The 14,390-nt window shown below is 43.9% G+C and overlaps 1 protein-coding gene across 1 annotated transcript in view; it reads left to right on the top strand.

The window, feature by feature from the left end:
* Window positions 1–548: 548 nt before the first annotated feature.
* COLEC12 (collectin subfamily member 12) overlaps window positions 549–14,390 on the top strand; it is a 173,389-nt gene continuing 159,547 nt past the window's right edge. Inside the window, exon 1 of the mRNA XM_032293247.1 lies at window positions 549–767. Within this exon, the coding sequence (XP_032149138.1) occupies window positions 761–767 (7 nt within the window). The 5' untranslated portion in view covers window positions 549–760. The remainder of the gene's footprint in view (window positions 768–14,390) is intronic.

Genomic DNA, 14,390 nt, shown 5'->3' with positions numbered 1-14,390 from the left:
GACTTCGGATTCTGGCGACTTGGTCTCTTCCCGGGTGAAAGCGAGCGCGCTCCCAGCTGCCCGGTCTCCTTCGGGAATCAACCTGAGCACGCACTTGGAAACTGTGAACCCGGAGGACGTTCTGTAACTCTCCATGCCCCAGAGCCATCTGGGGAAGGGCCCACATTATCCCGCCATCCCCGTGGCACAGCCGCTCCCCATCCTCTCTCCCCACACTCGCTAGGTAGTTTGGGATACTGTAGAAACGACCCTAGAAGCCGCGGCACCTTCGGCGCACACCGAAGGTGAACGCTGGAGCGTCCGGGGAAAGGCTTTGCTCCCGACTTCATCCTGATAATTGTGCAATGGGAAAAAGAGAGAACCTGGGCGAGCGGGGCCAGGGCGCGCAGGAGAGGGTAGCCGAGAAAGTGGCCAGCAAGGGCAGGCGCGGGCCGAGGGCGGGGCGGGCGCGGGAGGGCGCGAGGGGGGCGTGGGCGCGGCCGCCAGCTCGGCCAGGCTGGGCTAGGGGGAGGGGCGCTGGCTGGAGCGGCGCCTCCCGCCCGGGGAGAGCGGCGCGCGCTGCAGCCCCGCGGCAGCAGAGCGCCGAGCGGGAACCGCTGGGAGCGCGGGCCGGCGACGGCGAGGGAGGGCTGGGGCGCAGTCAACCGGCGCGCGGTGCAGCTGCCATGGGCGTGCAGTGAGCGGCCGCTCAGGACAACTTCCTCGGCGGCGCGGCGCTCGCGCAGAGCTTTCTGGCTGGTGGTGCGTCCCTTCGGTCACCATGAAAGGTAGGAAGGCAGCAGCTCCGCGGGGCTCCGGGCCGGGGTCGGGGACGGGGTTCGGGGCGCGCGGGAGGCGTTGGAGGTGCCTCCTGGGCGAACTTTCCCTTGGGCTGCGGGCCCAGGGATCCGGGGCCGCCAGAATGCCGGGCTCGGGCGCGGACACTGGGGGCGCACCCAGGTCCTGAGTCGGGCAAGGCTGGAGACCTCGAGGTTGGGGTTTAGAAGCGCGCTGGTATTCGCCTCCCATCGTGTCTTTGCAAGTAGTTTGAAGCCCTAAGTCGTTGTTTACGGATTCCAGTTTCCAACTTTTTAATTGAAAAAACATGCCGAGGAGAGTGGAGGCATCGCCATCCCTCCCGGTCGGTTTTCCGCTCCGCAGCGCTCCCCACGCTTGCCCCATCCTCTCTCCTCCCGCCTCTCCCCGTTTCCCGGTCCGAGCAGTCCCCGCGCCGGCGGGCGGGTGTTTTCTTCGGGACTTGGGATGTTCTCCGTTAGCCCTCGCCACATCTGGCAATGATTAGGTGCCCGCGGAGTTCAGCTGGCTAGGGAAGTGCATTTGGCATCTTTCTCCATCAGATCCACCGACTGGAAAATAGCTGCTCTCGGTTCCGCGTCCCTTCCACGTGCTCGCCTGTGGGTTTGGCGTGCCCACGTGTGTTCAGGGTGACACACATCAGCCAGTAAATCGCCCCCTGCGCGGTGTCCTCCCCAGGCCGGTTTATGGAAGTGTCAGATGTTATCGTACTTTAAAAAGAAGCACAAGAAGAAGGGCTTTGCAGGGCAGCCTTCTGTTTAGTGGAAACACGGAGATTTGTCAGCGGAATCCTGATTTATGTGTGAGATAAATAACTGCAGCGGAGGCATCAAAGAGTCGTTCAGGAATGGGCCCGCGTGGTGTTTACACAAGGCTTCGTGTGAGAGTTCCTGGTTCCGTGCTAGGATAACAGCCCTGCGCCGTCCCGGGCTGGGTGCGAAATGCCATCTGACCGCGGTGACCGAGCTTCCAGCCGCCAGAGATCTGGCGTTGCGATCGCTTTGATTTACCAGGGTTGCTGTCTGAGGGAGGCGCCGGGAAGCCCCAATGCTCTTGGAAAGTGACTTGGCTCTGCAAAGTTTTTTCTGAAGGGCAGTTCGCGCTGAACTATCTGGAGCGATAATATCCTACCAATCCACTCCGCTTCCAAGGGCGTTAGGTCTCCATGTCTGGAGACCTCGGGAAGGGAGGTGACTGATGACCAGGTGAAAGTGGTCTGCCCCAGGGGGAAAAAAAGGCACAATACAACTTTCTGCCTAGAGAATTTCAAAACGCTGTGGCTTGCTTTCCTTCTGTTTCCATCTCAGTTTCTCTTCTCTCATTTACATTTTAGAAAATGCATACATTCATTAGCTAGCTTTAATTGAGGAGCCTTCCTAGAAAGGAAAGACTTTCACAGGGCTAAAAGTTACTCTGGGGCTTAGTTATCATTTTAGCCAGAAGTGAATCTTCTCTTTGCTGGTCATTAGGCCAGTGGTTTTTGAAGCTTGGGAAGATAAGCCACCTACTCACTCTGTCAGCTCCCACGTGGGTTCTTAAACACTGAAACTTTTGTTATACTTTTTACTGGGTAAAGGAGCGCTATTGCGCTTTAGGTATTTTTCCAGTTACTTTACATCTGCACTGTGAAACATACCTGAACGTCCTAAACACATTTTTGGGGGAGATTTATGCTGCATTCTGGACCAGCCTGTGGCCTACCTGCTGTGGTGCAGTGCTGCCTACAAGCCCCATATGCTTTTTGCTCTAAAAGGGGAGGTCGATAGAGGAACTGGTGGATCCCTAGATAGACTAATCATTTTGAAGCCTTTTTTTTTTTTTTTTTTTTTGGGATGGATTCTGGCTCTGTTGCTCAGGCTGGAATGCAGTGGCCCAATCTCGGCTCACTGCAACCCCTGCCTCCCGGGTTCAAGCAGTTCTCCTGCCCCAACCTCCCAAGTAGCTGGGATTACAGACATGGGCCACCATGCCCGGCTAATTTTTTTTGTATTTTTAGTGGAGACGGGGTTTCACCATATTGGCCAGGCTGGTCTCGAACTCCTGACCTTGTGACCCACCTGTCTCAGCCACCCAAAGTGCTGGGAGCCACCGCACCCAGCCTACAGGTCTCTTAAAAATGAAAATATTCTGGCGGGTTGAGAATACAGGCTCTCGCCTGTAATCCCAGCACACTGAGAAGCCAAGGCAGGCGGATCACCTGAGGTCAGGACTTCAAGACCAGCCTGGCCAACATAGTGAAATTCCATCTCTACTAAAAATACAAAAAATTCGTTCGGCGTGGTGGCAAGTGCCTGTAATCTCAGCTACTCGGGAGGCTGAGGCAGGAGAATTGCTTGAACCTGGGAGTTGGAGGTTGCAGTGAGCCGAGATCAAGTCACTACACTCCAGCCTGGGTGACAAGAGTGAGATTCCATCTCAAAAAAAAAAAAAAAAAAAAAAAATTGTAAGAGGTTTGCTTACCAATTATTACCACGTGATCTGTTATTTATGACATTTGTCTGAGTGGTGAGGTGGGGAAGGGAGGGGCAGCAATAAAATTTTTAGTACCTACTAAGTGCCAGCTACTGTACTATATAAACTACAAACACATTGCAATTAATCCTCTCAACAGCCTTGAGAGTAGATATTTCAATCCTAACAGTATAGATATGGAAACTGAGTCTAGAAGAAATAGGAACTGGCAACTAGAAGGACAGGGTAGGCATCTAAACACAAGCCTTGTCAACCACCCTGTGTGGCTTGGAAAGCCCTAGGACACCAGATAGATAATCTCTGGTGAAGATGACTAGAAAAAAAGTGAAGCTGAGACAACTAAGTAGCCAAGTAACCTGCAGTTGGTGCTGTATCCAGGAAGAGGTAGAGCCAACCAGTTGGCCCTGTGCTTTGGAAGCCTAGACAAAAAGGAAAGCTGCTTTACTAAGTGGAATTATTTTGACCATTTGCCATAGGGAACCAACTAAAGGTTTTCCCCAGAGTTTCTGATTACATCAAATAGTTATTAACTCACCACGCTTCAGAAAGCCAACATGATAGAAGGCAACAAATGACAAGCCTTGTAAATGCTTAGAATAAGCGTGTTAATCTAAAACATTGTTTGCCAGGTGAGGTGGCTCACACCTGTAATCCGAACACTTTGGGAGGCCGAGGCAGGTGGTCAGGAGTTCGAGACCAGCCTGGCCAACATATAGTGAAACCCTGTCTCTACTAAAAAATACACAAATTAGCTGGGCATGGTGGGGCATGCCTGTAGTGTCAACTACTTGGGAAGCTGAGGCAGGAGAATTGCTTGAACCTGGGAGGTGGAGGTTGCAGTGAGCAGAAATTGTACCCCTGCACTTCAGCCTGGGTGACAGAAGCAAGACTCTGTCTTCCAAACACACATATACACACACCCCACATGCTTTAACCAAATAGAAAATCAGCGAACACTACAGAAGCTACAGAAGTTCATTTGCAAAAGCAAATATTCCTGTGCAAGTCAGATGCCTTTTTAGAGTACCAACATGACTTTCTAATTTTGATGTTTAAACCTGGTTATGGTCTTTGTAATGACTCAGGCTCTTGGAGTGTATGCCTGCATCTGCAGTGAGTCACAGCGCCACCTATCTGTTGCATTCATCAAACATCTATTTCCTCCATCCCTGGAGTCACAAGTCTCAGAATAATGACATCATTATATGTTATCCAGAAGAAAATTACTTTCCCTGTTGCTGCAGTACTTGAAGTTTTTCAAACTGATTAAAACATGAAGTTTGTTTTAATTTATTTCCAATTTCATTTCCAATTAGCTGTACTACACCATAAATCTCATGGCTTTTTGGATACATACTCACATTCTTGATGAAGGAATCTGACTCCTCTAGAGTTAGATGTGTCATTGCTAAATCACATTCGTGGTTCTTAAAGTTGGAGATAGTGGTGAGTTTCAGTGCAGCAGCACTTGTTGCCTGAAAGAAGACTGAAAACAGCCACCACCACCCGAGACCACAGAGGTCCAAGACACTGTTATAATTTAACACACAGAGGAGGCTGGTGCCATCAAAACACAGTATTCAGCTGCTTATTTTTGTACTTTTTGCAAAAACATTGTGAAATGCCATTTGGCAATAATATTTTTTAAATGCACTAGTAAGCAGTATACTTCTCCCAAAGTTTTTTTGGGACTCACAGTCTTTTTGCTTTTCCAATGTCTCTCTAAGATTTCTTGTTCTTAACTGGGTTAAGCAAACAAGCCTACAAAGGCAATTGCATTTAACATGGAGAGTCATGTTTTCTAAAGGAAAGTGGAAACAAAATGAGGCCTCTTTCCCTTCACTGATTGGTAGTAGGAACTGCCCTTGTCTGGGAGGCAAATTTACAATCTAATTATACTTTTGACTTTTCATTAGTTTGGGAATGCTTGACATTCTTAATCTGAGGTTTAATTATTGCTAAGTATAGATCTTCTCTGTGGTCTCCTATGCAATTTCCCAGGGTTGCTCCAATGGCTCCAACCCTTTGCCATGTGGCTCATCCACTGATAATGGGGTGAATAGAAAAAGCTAGCAGATGATGGCTTTCAAGCTATATCATAACAGAGTGTCTCATTTTCCCACTAAATGCTTATTCTCATTAAAATATTATTTCAAAACAGCTCTTGTAACTGCTGCTGAATAAAGTTAAATGGACCTTGAAGTATTAGCTTTTAAGTGGGAAAATAGACATTTAAATTTTGTGATAGAAAATATGTTTCACCCTGGATAAAACCAGCATGTGGGTAATCGCTCAAGGAGGCCAGCCTAACACAGACTTCCCTTTAATAATAGCTAACATTTACTGAGTACCTGCTATGCCAGGCATTATTATTTCCTCCATTTTATGATAGGAAAACTTAGGTTCAGAGAGGTTGTGTTACTTGTCTAAGGGTACCCAGCTAGTTGGTGGGGGGATCAGTATTCAAACTCAGACTGTCTGATTCCAGAATCACATGTGAAATCTCTACCCAGGCTCCCTCCTAGCCATACCCTAATAATGCATTCAAGCCACACATCTTTATGAAGTCCTGCTGTGTGCTGTCACACTCCACTAGATACTGGGTGAGCAAGATAGACAAGGCCCTATCATCCGGACTCATAACTGTAATGACTTAGCATCAAAGGTCTGAAGGATTGATGTGCTCTTCAGTCAGCCACTGGAGGAGACGCTTTATTTTTTTTTATTATTATTATTTTTTTTTTTGAGACGGAGTTTCGCTCTTGTTACCCAGGCTGGAGTGCAATGGCGCGATCTCGGCTCACCGCAACCTCCGCCACCTGGGTTCAGGCAATTCTCCTGCCTCAGCCTCCTGAGTAGCTGGGACTACAGACACGCGCCACCATGCCCAGCTAATTTTTTGTAGTTTTAGTAGAGACGGGGTTTCACCGTGTTGACCAGGATGGTCTCGATCTCTTGACCTTGTGATCCACCCGCCTCGGCCTCCCAAAGTGCTGGGATTACAGGCTTGAGCCACCGCGCCCGGCGAGGAGACGCTTTATACTGGAGCTCTTGCAAAAATAAAGCAGGTTCCAGGATTGCTGCCCTGTGTAGCTTATCTTGCTTACCATTGATTGAATGAATATGGATGGCCCACTGTAGCCATGAACTCTAAAAACAGCCCCTACATGTGTTGCTAACAGGTTTGCATTGAGAAAATGAAATATTGTTAGAAGTGCCATTTTCATAAACAGGCTATAACCACCAGTGAGTGGTCAGTAATAATAATAATAGTATTTTAAACAAGGAAAAGGGAAGTATAGACATTTTTCATAGAAAATTCATTCCTTTCTGCTGACAGCAGAGTTTCTAACAACACCAACCATCAAACCTTAAGGGAGGTAACTTTTCAGTCAGGCAGTGATTTGATTTCTTTTTCAGTGCATGACATTTGAAGAACCAAAACAAGTATCATACCTTGAAAAGTTCTGCTGATTGCTTAAGGGCATTTTGCAATTATACAGCAGTGAAAGCCAAAATAAACATAAATTAGTAATCCCAAATTAAGATTCCAAGGAGATCCTAGGAGCTCTATTAACTTTCAAATTTATCATGAATATTTCATCAATACTCTTAAAAATAGAAGAGAAATGCATTTTTCAGCATGGGAGATTTAAAATGAAATATATTTATTGGACTTGGATATATTAAACATGACTCCTTTATGCTTCCTGAATGATGTAATATTATAGCTCAGTATCATGTGAGGTATTATTCCCTAGCCTGTGAGGTTGGATGTTTTACATTTGGCGTGAAAAACACACTTGTCTTTGGCTCTGTGGAAGAAGCCACATTTCTTTCGCCCAGTCATTTTCTTATGACATAGAAATGTTAGGAAACTAGCTGATGTTTATAAAACAATTTATTATTCAAAGGCAAAACAGTCCCACTTTAAAGTAGATAATATATGCTTTAAAATGTAACCATCTCATAAAATACAATTATGTTTAGTGATCCCAGGCATTGAACCGGATCATTTCAGTGTGCTGGCAAGGAGGAGTGTGGGCTCTGAAGCCAGAGAGCCTGAAAGTCACTTAACCCTCTGGGGCCCCAGTTTCTTTATCAATGTAATGGGGGACAACAATGGCATCTATCTGACAGAGTTGTTTTAAGGATTAAATAGTTGTTTAGAATGGTGGCTAGTATGTAATAAGAACCCAAGTTGTTTTAGTTTGTTATATTGTATTATAACCTGGTTTTCCTCCCAGCAATAAGTTAATTGCCAATTATGAGCCATCTATGTTAATTTAATCAGTGATGTAGTTTAGACCTTGAAGGCAAATGTTCAGTTCTGAAATGAAAGTGATTTTCAGATTGCAAATGTGTTGAAACAGACCTCAGGGATAGGAGGAGTGAGCTTTGCTCCACCTGGGGATGTATTAGTATTGGTTGCATTCCAGCTGCCATCACTGCTGTCATCATCAAAAATGCAGGGACTATTCTCAAAGTGAAGTTTGTAATTGTAGTAATGAGACAGTTTTTCTATTTGTTATAGTAGCGATAGAAAATTGATAAATATATGTAAATATATTTAGATTACCTAAGAGCACTGTTTTTTTAGTACTGTTGCCTACTGATGACGTGATATATTTTTTTGAGACAGAGTCTCGCTCTGTCACCAGGAGCCAGGCTGGAGTGCAGTGGCATGATCTCCGCTCACTGCAACCTCCGCCTCCTGGGTTCAAGCAATTCTCCTGCCTCAGCCTCCTGGGTAGCTGGGACTACAGGTGCACACCACTACGCCCAGCTAATTTTTTTGTATTTTTTAGTAGAGACGAGGTTTCACCATGTTGGCCAGGATGGTCTGGATCTCTTGACCTCGTGATCCGCCCGCCTTGGCCTCCCAAAGTGCTGGGATTACAGGCTTGAGCCACCGCACCCAGCCAATGACATGATATTTTTAAAGATCTGTCTTTCAAATCCAGTCTCCAGTTTTACCCAGTAAGGATGTGACATCAAGGAATCACAACATTAAACAAATTTGTCTCTAAATAAGTATTTGGAGAGATGTATGTATGTGTATGTTTTTAAACCATATGACATCATGTCTATTTCATCAGCAGTAATTTTCCATTAAGCTGTCATATTTCTCTTTTATTTATTATTTATAATTGGGCTACCATTCTAACTAGCTTTCATTTATTCTTTAAACAAATATTTAATATGAACTTTCTGTGTGGCACTGTAGAAATGCCAAATAAAATGAATAAAATATAGCTTCTTTGCTCACAGAGCTTGCAGTCTGGTAGGCGAGACAAGACTTATGTGTAAACAACTGGAATCCAAAGTAGAAAGTAGACCGTGCCCTATTTGAGGTTCAGATAATATGGCTGAAGACAGGGACATTTTCATTTGCAGGAGAGATTTGAATTATATTTCATCTTTCAGATTACATTATATTTCATATCTTGAATTATATTTCATGTTACATTAATAGAGTAAGCAACATTGAAGAAAAATGTCTTAAAAGAGAGGAAGTCTGGGCATGATGACTCATACTTATAATCTCAGCACTTTGGGAGGCCGAGGGGAGAAGGTTGCTTGAGACCAGAAGTTTGAGACCAGCCAGGGCAACATAGCAAGATCCCGTCTCCACAGAAAATTTAAGGGGTGCAGTGGTGAGTGCCTGTAGTCCAGCTACTTGGGGGACTGAGGTGGGAGGATCCCTTGAGCATTGGCACAGTCTTGGCTCATTGCAACCTCCATCTCTTGGGTTCAAGCAATTCTCCTGCCTCAGCCTCCCGAGGCTGGGATTACAGGTGCATGCCACCATGGTCAGCTAATTTTTGTATTTTTTTGTAGAGACAGGGTTTTGCTGTGTTGCTCAGGCTGGTCCCGAATTCCTAGCTTCAAGTGATCCGCCCACCTCAGCCTCCCAAAGTGCTGGGATTATAGGCATGAGCCACCGTGCCTGACCTGAAATCTCTTAAGTGTGACATTTCAGTGTGGGAGATGAGAGGAGACCAAATTCAAAGTCTTCTTGAACTATGCTTAAACTCAAACTGTCGGTCCATCATTTGTAATTAATTCTAGTATATTGCGTTGGCATAATTGTTTAGATAATCTAAACAATGTTAATTGATTTCAAAACAAAAAGATGTATCAGTGTTATTTTTTAAACAAAGACCTCTTATTTTTTTGTGTCTCCAGGGAAATGGACAGCATTCGTTTTCCTTGCCAAAACGCTCATGTATTTGAGGCTCTGCCAAGGCCCTTATGCAATTTAAGGCAGAGATGCAAGTCCTCATCCTGATGCTTTTATTAACATGATTAAAATGATTGGAAGAGAATTGTTCTCACAGAAGAAAGGGAAGCACATCACCTCCCCTGCAATCACCTGTGAATGATGGATGCAGGTGTCAAGGTTTTGGATGTTGTTTTTGCTGATTACTTCTTAAGTTCTTGGAGTTGGTGGCTGTGAGGAAATCTGATTTAGCCCCTACTGCCAATTTAAGGGCAAAAGTAACAAAAACACACCTTTCTCAGTTTTGTTAGACTGTAAAGGAAGGAATAGGGTACCTATGCCTCTTTATTCTAACAGCAAGTGTCTGCTGTTTTTACAAGCATCAGAACTGCAAGTTGTGCAGGAAATTAGAGTAATTTTATGTCTGTAATTTTGACTTTTGACTTTTAAAGAGCTATATAAGTGAATCAAAAGTGATCCCATTGTTGCAAAACATAAAATTCAGTAAGCAGCTGAGTAATCAAAATGAATCTCCTGTGATACTTTAAAATAATCTACAAGTATTTAAACTGCTACAGATTCCTTCATCCATTTGGGATGAAACAGTTGAATGGAAGGCAGATCTAATTACCATCCAAAATATCCTGAAGTAACAAAGTATCCTCAGATGTGAGAGATACTTTATCTGAGGATACTTTGTTACGCTGCATTGAGTTCATTCACCAAAAGAATACATAATAACTATTTTCCAGAAATGCCTAAGGGAAAAAGGAAAGCATGCAGAGAGCCAGATAAAGGTTTACCTTTGTAAAGCTGTAAAACCAGGGCAAATGTTACTGATACTGTTCTTAGGGACACACCAAGATTAAAGGACACCTTTCTTCAGTTTTTACAGACCAAAATACATTAAGATAAGTTTTCTTCAATATCAACCAGGTACTTCAGGGCCAATTTGCTAAAGCCCAAATAGAACCTGCAGCATATGTTACTGCTTTGCTCATCAAACTTTCCTGTTGGTCCTTCCCCCAAATAGTCACCTCAGAATGGAGTTTTGTAACCAGAAGAATGGACATTTGAAACCGGATGATTAAAGTCCTCAGATATTTATTTTGGACCTTAAAGCACAGTAGTTTTTACCACTGCCTCTGTCCTCTTACATCAAAGAAAACTCATATTTATTAAGCAGTTGGTATGTGTTGGATGTTTTCCATGTGTCAGTTCACATTTTTCTCCCCAAAATGTGTGAGATAGGAATCACTGGTTCCTGCTTATAGGAAACTGAGAGGGAGGCATGAAATTATATTGCTATTACAAGGTAGAGCTAGTCTTCAAACCCAGGTCTTTGAATTTCAAAGCCCACACATTACCATTAATTCTATCAGCCACTGGTGTTAGGAAAGGAGTCTTCCAGGATATCACAGCAACATCAAGGGGACACTCCAAAAATGTAGCAACTCAGGTGACACACTGTGGAAGCCACTGTTCCCATATGAAAGCAACTCCATGGAGCACTGACCAGTAAAGAGTGACTGTAGACTTGGGGGTCCTGACGGCACCAGGCATTTGGTCCAGGAATACAGGGGCAAGGTGCTGCTTCAGTGGGAAGTGGTGACGTACAGGGACAGTTTGCAGAAATGCTCAAAGCAGAGGCCATTGTTCTTCAACCAGTTGGTTTGGAAGCACTTAAATATTTTAACAACCAATGATACCATACCATTGTGCTCTAAGAGTAATGACAAATAGACAAGATCTGGGAATGCATCCTGGTCTAAACAGGATAGAGCAATCGATGGATACTCCTATGTAGACAGTGCCACTGAGCCAGCGTGGAAGAGCAGTCTAACTTCAGCCTAGTCCTTGTCCACGGTCCTTCAGCCTGGCTCCTAAAAATGTCTGCATTTGCTATGTTGTTCAGTTTGGCATTTGTTGGAAACCTACTTTGGGCCAGGTATTGAAGGCTCCAAGTTGAGACTTCGTTTTCTGTGGTTTCAGGTTGAACTCCACATTCTGGCTCTTTGGGTGCATTTTCTGATTATCTGGTCATCAGTGCATTATCTGTTGGACCTGAATACTCTCGTCTATCTGACTTTTCCATTAATATTCTTTTATTTGCATTATTTCTTATCAAAGTTAGAGATGTACATAGTTTAAACAGTCAGATAATGTCATAGGTTTATTCTGAAAAATAGCAGTTTCCTGCCCAGGCTACCTTCATTTCATCATTTTTCCTTCCCCAGAGGCAACCTCTTGATAGCTTTGTTTTACCATTTTCTTTTGGCATTTATCCCTCTTTCAGTTACCTGCTAATACCTTAAAAAACCATCCAGAAACCCTGTAGTTTAGAACAGCAGCTGTTTTTTTGCTCACGATTCTGCAATTCAGCCTGGACTAGACAGATGGCTGGTCTCGCACTTTCCCTGCTCTCATCCTCCAGCAATTCTCTCTCTCCAGGTGGCCTCTAGTCCAGCAGAGGAGGTAAACTTTTTACATGGCCACTGGCTGCCAAAAGTGTGAAGCCGAAAGGCCCTGGAACCCCCCACTCCCACTTCTGCCACATTCCATGGGAAAGAGCAGGTCATGGGACCCACCCAGATTCCAGGGGAAGATAGTGGACTTGCACGTGGAGGGCTGGAAGGAATTGCTGGTAGTCCATTATGACTATGATCTGCCATGACCCCAGTATCTCTCGGTGACATGTTTATAGGGGTTTTTTTTTTTTTTTTTTTTTTTTTTTTTTTTTTTGGTCTTAGGCATTGTATACAGATTTCCTTTTACAGCAGAGAAGGGTTTCATTCTCTTTCACCTTCCTCCTTCCCCTAAGAACTCCCACAGTATCTCCTGTTCTCGTCCATCTTCCTAACACAGTTACAGCATAATCTCAGATTCATATTCAGTATTGATATTGTGACAATGTCAGGGCGATTCACAGCTGAGTCGTATTTCTTGTGTAGCTTTTTGTTTCCCCCCACCAAGTTAATCACCCTCTTGTTATTTTGTTTAGCGCCTCATACGTACATCATTATTCATCTCCAAAGTTTCTTTTACTTTCCCAAATCTCTCCTCTGTGTGTTCAAACATATTAGGAATTCTTTCATTTCTGTCTTGAAAGAATCTTTTCTGGAGCATTCTCACCAACTGAGGGTTAGAGTTAGGTTAGGATGTATATACATTGACACACACAGATATGCACACACAGAGACACACACACACACACACACACACACACACACACACACACAGAGGTTATGTTCCTTATTGGAGAGTGCAATGCATTCTCCAATAACTTCCTGAGACAAGTGTGTGCGGGATGTACATTTTTGGGAATTCTGCTGGTCTGCAAAGGTCTTTATGTTACCCCCTCATTGAATTGAGAGCTTTCTATTTTGGAAATAATTTATCCTTAGGTTTCAAAAGCACTGCCGTAGTTTCTTTAGCTTCCAACTTTGCTGCTAAATGTGAAGATGTTCTTTTTTTCTTTGTAACCTTCTTTTTTTCTTTGTAAAATTCTGTCTGGAAACTTTAAGGATTTTATTTTTGTCTTCAGTGTTCTGAAATTTTATGATGATGAGCCTTGGAGTGACTGTCTTTTCTTTCTTTATTCTGGACTGTGATGGGCCCATTCTTCCTGGAAACTCATGTCCTTCAATGCTGGGAAATGTGGTTCACTTACTCCTTTAGTGCTTCTCTCCTTTTTTTTCTTTTTTCCAGGAAACACCTGTTATGTGAATGTTGGACCCTGTAAGTTGGTTTATTTTATTTTATTTTTTTTGAGATGAAGTCTCACTCTGTTACCTAGGCTGGAGTACAGAACCTCCACCTCCCAGGTTCAAGCAATTCTCCTGCCTGAGCCTCCCAAGTAGCTGGTATTATAGGCACACATCATCATACCCAGCTAATTTTTGTATTTTAGTAGAGATGGGGTTTCACCATGTTGCCCAGGCTGGTCTCGAACTCATGACTCAGGTGATCCACCTGCCTTGGCCTCCCAAAGTGTTGGGGTTACAGGCGTGAGCCCTGTGCCCAGCCTCTAAATGGATTTTCTAATTTTTTCTTATTTTTGCTTTTCTTCTATTTATATGCCTTTATTCTACTTTTTGTAATATTTTGACTCCATCTTGCAATCCTTCCATTGAGATTTATTTCTGTGATCATGTTTTTAATTCCCAAGAGTTCTTCCTCTTCCTTTTCTTTTTTTTTTTTGAGATGGAGTCACGCCCTGTCACCCAGGCTGGAGTGCAGTGGTGCGATCTCACTGCAACCTCCGCCTCTTGGGTTCAAGCGATTCTCCTGCCTCAGCCTCCCTGGATTAGTAGTTGGGATTACAGGAATGTGCCACCATGCCCAGCTAATTTTTGTGTTTTTAGTAGAGACAGGCTTTAACTCTGTTGGCCAGGCTGGTCTTGAGCTCCTGACCTCAAGTGATCCATCCGCCTCACCCTCCCAAAGAGCTGGGATTACAGGTGTGAGCCACCGCGCCCGGCCCTTTTTCTGATGGTTGCTTTTTTGTAGCATCCTGTTTTCCGGATATATTATCTTCTCTTATCTCTGTAAGTGTATTAATGATATTTATCTTTTTCTGAGGTATGCTTAATTTTTCGTGTATAATGTAGATTTCCTCTCAATTGCTTTATCAGGTTTCTTTATTTTCATGTTTGTCTTTTCATGTTAGAAGTTGTGTCAGTTGTCTGGTGACTCTTGACTTCTTATTTAAGAGCAGAACATTACACAAGTTAATTGGAACCTTTTATACTGGTGGGTTTTGTGAACTGTGACCATCACTGTAAATTTTCCTGGTTCTGTTGGAGACCTCCTGGAATTAGAACCATTAGTTTGTTTATTTATGTATTTCAGCTGATCAAATTCCACAGAAAATAACTTTTTTTTTTTTTTTTTTTTTATA

This window comes from Sapajus apella, unplaced genomic scaffold (genome assembly GCF_009761245.1).
Source record: "Sapajus apella isolate SASKATOON/1434 unplaced genomic scaffold, GSC_monkey_1.0 scaffold29, whole genome shotgun sequence".
NCBI lineage: Eukaryota > Metazoa > Chordata > Mammalia > Primates > Cebidae > Sapajus > Sapajus apella.
Note: the sequence above shows the minus strand (reverse complement) of the source record. Positions and strands in the feature narration are given on the sequence as shown.